The 3,830-nt window shown below is 38.1% G+C and overlaps 1 protein-coding gene across 2 annotated transcripts; it reads right to left on the reverse strand.

The window, feature by feature from the left end:
* Nucleotides 1-302: 302 nt before the first annotated feature.
* On the reverse strand, nt 303-3,570 carry LOC125502114 (protein maelstrom homolog). 2 transcript variants are annotated; one of them, XM_048659839.1, is made up of 11 exons: nt 3,435-3,570; nt 3,078-3,286; nt 2,795-2,996; nt 2,290-2,673; nt 2,009-2,175; nt 1,671-1,913; nt 1,402-1,581; nt 1,280-1,322; nt 1,058-1,126; nt 921-980; nt 303-847 (listed from the first exon to the last, which is right to left on the reverse strand). In XM_048659839.1, the coding sequence occupies exons 2-11, from the start codon at nt 3,210-3,212 to the stop codon at nt 822-824; spliced, it is 1,509 nt and encodes a 502-aa protein (XP_048515796.1). In that variant the 5' UTR covers nt 3,213-3,286; nt 3,435-3,570; the 3' UTR covers nt 303-821. The 2 variants fall into 2 exon arrangements, with proteins under 2 accessions (XP_048515796.1, XP_048515795.1); XM_048659838.1 differs by having other exon boundaries at nt 3,078-3,501.
* Between the last annotated feature and the right edge of the window lie 260 nt (nt 3,571-3,830).

The following is a 3,830-nucleotide window of genomic DNA, read 5'->3' on the forward strand; positions in this document are numbered from 1 at the left end:
TAGCCTTCTCGTCTTCGCCTTCGTCGATTGGATGTCCCGTTGGCGATTTTACCGCTCCGGACTTCATACATGTCGTTTTGTCTCTCTCGGTTTTTCTCTCTCTCTCTCTTCTCCCTCTCTCTCTTTTCTAAATTATTCGCTACAAAGTTCTGCTGTTTTAATTCTGTCTCCAAAGTTCTCGCTTCAAATTAACTCCCGCTGAACAATATCGCAAAGATATAGCACAAATGATGGGCAAAAGGGATGGCATTACTGACGAAACTTGAGGGTGGCGCTATCAAGTAAATGATTCAACACATAACTTATAACAAATATATTTTTATTCTTCATATCTAGGTTGATGAACAAACGAGAAATCAGGAACTGGATTCCTTTTTCCTCTCTACTACAAAAACCAACCTGTACATACTATGTTATACAAATACTACGGTATAAAACTATCAATGGAATGACATTATCAACTATATTTCTAAATTTTTGCCATCACTGTTCATTCCGTATGGTTAGAAACACAAAATACGAGTGGCAATACATCGCAAATGAATGATATTCAAGATATTTCTTCGAATACGTTGAATTATTACGAATGTAAAGTTAATAGTAATAAATGTATGAAAAAAATATAAACTTGAAAACTGAAAATTATAAAAATAAACTAAAGCATAAAGTAAACGATATGTAATCATAATTTTTCGGAGGAATCTATCTATACGTTGTCAATTGTATTAAATAGTTACTTTTCAATCTTAGTAGCCAATTTTTGCGCATATCGCTTGTAGGGCAGATTTTGGTTACTCTTTGGATTTCTTTGAAAGGATGAGCTAAAAGCCAAGTGAGTTTCCACGACCTACAAATTCAACGATTATAATTTCACTTGTAATGACTTGCAAAAAGATGTATGTGGAATATATGGAACTCACCTTTTCCTGGGACTGAGGGAAACTCGTTGCTCAAATTCTTAAGAACCCCCCCTCTACCACCTATGCAGTAAGAAATGAACATTAGCAATAGATACTACGATGGAACCTTGTTCATTTATAGTTTAGTTTATGCTCACCAATTAAAGGAAAATTCATCTCGCTCATCGTGGGTAGTTGATCTGACCCGACACCCTTCATAGCCAAACCTGTTGAGACAACAATTTCGGAATAGTTTGAAAAATAAAGAGAGAGCTAATTCGATTCGCATTTTATTGTGTGCGAATAAGATTATTTTGAGAAATTACTCTTCCTAAACAAGCAATTGTTATTCAAAACGTATAAATATAAAATCGTCTTACTCATAGAGTATGGTAGTCGCAGTGGCCTCTGAGGTTTCCTAGTCTGAAAATACAGGAATAGAACAGCGTGAGCTGCATGTTGAAAAAAAAAAAAACAAGTAATAATGCAATTGTAGTTTTACCATAGCTGAAAAAGAGTGACTGTTGGTTGTTGCACGGGGAGGAGCAGTTTCTATTTCCTGTAGATTGGAATTTCGTATTTTGCTGTGATCTATAATTTGCAGAGGGCGGCCAGTTTGACGCCGCGCCAGTTCCTCTTTGTAAGTTCTTTCGGAAGTTCTCAACCTGTGTTCTGGTGTTACCTGACGGAATGTATTTTTGCGTATAATGTCATAATTGCAACAGGTAATGTAACCGAAGCTAGTTATAGAATATGAAATTTCTGACATACGCCTGTTATGTCTGCAAAGCTATGGAAAACTTCCGCCTGGTCAGGTATCCGACGTACATCGTTACTATCTAGTGCAGCCTTTGCGCGCTTTATAGCGATGGAATCCTTATCTATTGGGCAATGAAATCCAGGCTGCATATCAATGTCGAGGTCGATGCAACAATAATCACAAATTGTGTACGCCCAGCGTATTACTATAGATAAACTGCAGTGAACTGTCGTCCCATCTATGGAACTGTGATACTGAAAGCCAAATGAAAAAATAACATTCAGAAATTCTGCGAAATATTGAATAGAGCTTGTCTTCAAATTTTAGCTAAAAAATCGAAAGCACTCACATCGCATGCGATTCCCGGAGCATGATCAAAAACATCTTTCCGAATTTCTTCTTCAGCGAATGATATGACTGGAAAACCGGTGCTGTTCTTTATTGTAGCAGCAGCATTGCGAATGTGGAAGAACAGAGTTTCAAATGAATAAATTCTGAAAATATCTACTGTTTGACCTAAAAGGAAAATTAAAATACCAAATGAATCATGTTCACAGAAACTCTGGAAATAATGCAACTACGAGACAATGAAAAAATGTCTATGTTGTCAAACAGAAACTAATTCTTTACCAGCAGTTGCCGCCATTCGAGATAACAACCCAGGCACAACCGCCCTGAAACTATTTGCAGTATAGAGCGGAGGCAATTCAGCACCAATAGTTTCTGGTTCCAAAAACTTCCTCAGCCGTTCATACATGATTGAAAAATTTTTCTGTCCACAAGATGGATTCCTTGGAATTTTGTGCGTTTGACGTGAATAGTCTCTAATATCCGCAGCATAGCCCAAGGGTAAATCAATGTCGATTATTTCATGGTATGTTTTCTGGACACCTTGTCTGAGAGAAAACTCAGCAATAGCAAACTCTGCAGGATAAAAATCACTCGTGCCATCCATACATAGCTTGCAACAGTATCGATTTACATGTAGGAAGTAAAACTTTTTTTGGAGCAAACCTGCGCACAGAAATGCCAAGTGATATTAGAATACATGGATAATTTTCATTATCTCCATAAATCGGATTCTGTAAGAGAAATCTTATGTGAAGTACCGATCTCAATGTGAATTGGAACTTACTATCACATCCTTTAGACGGGTCAACAGCACGTTTGATGTAATCAACCATGTTATCTTCAAAGTCCTGTTTCCTCCGTCTCATTCGCTCAATGAACGAAACGGGGGTGCCTTCACTCGTGTATCTCTCATCATTAATTCCATCTCGTACTTTAGCATTTTTAGCTTGAGCGACATATGGTCCTTTCTGCCCAGGCGTCAATCTCTGGAATAAATAAAAACATATTTCATGCACAGGAGAGAACAGATGTTGGTTTGTTTACAAAATGTGAATCTAGTTACTTACGCTCCACTCTGCGCTACAGGCATTGGCCACGTCCTTCAAATCACCTGGAAATTTCACACCTAAGGCTTCATGTTTCTTCTTGTAATCGAGCATGAAGAAACTAAAGGCATTTTGGGTTTTTTTTTTCTGTGGCATTTTATACCGTGAATTTTTCTGTCTGTTCGATTCCTGACTTTATATCTTTGCCTTTGAAAACCGTTGTGAAAGAACTGCGAACAAAAAGAAACGTGGTCAAGTGTACGATCACAAAGTTAACTCCGCGTAGTTTGCTTATTTTTCAAATTCTCATCAGTTTTTGTCATTTGAAAAAGATGGAATTCTACAATAAAGTCTTATAATATTTCAACAAATCCGCACCTTTTGTTCCACAGCAAGTTAAGCCGGTACGCACAATAACGTTTACCACTGCACTTGTCTGAACGTTGACTAAAGACGTTGACTGAAGATTTTTGAAGACAGCCGGCCGTGGCTAACGATTTGAAGCTAGCAATTGGGCACGGCGGTAACCGTGCAGTTCTGTATTATCGGTCGCATCGGTAAAAAAGAAATTATCGTATGCTGTCACGACAGCGCAACAAACATGCTGCCGCATTATCCGCCGAGTGTGCCGCGGTTTTTACAAGAACTTGCACGCGAGCTCATCCAATCTCCAGCAATGGAAACGAACGCACGTGAGTATTCAAATTTCTGGCTTATAATAGCGAATATGCGCATGTAATCTGGAACTCACGATAGCTGTACTGTAACTGAATA

The sequence above is a fragment of the Athalia rosae genome, chromosome 8 (assembly GCF_917208135.1).
Source record: "Athalia rosae chromosome 8, iyAthRosa1.1, whole genome shotgun sequence".
NCBI lineage: Eukaryota > Metazoa > Arthropoda > Insecta > Hymenoptera > Athaliidae > Athalia > Athalia rosae.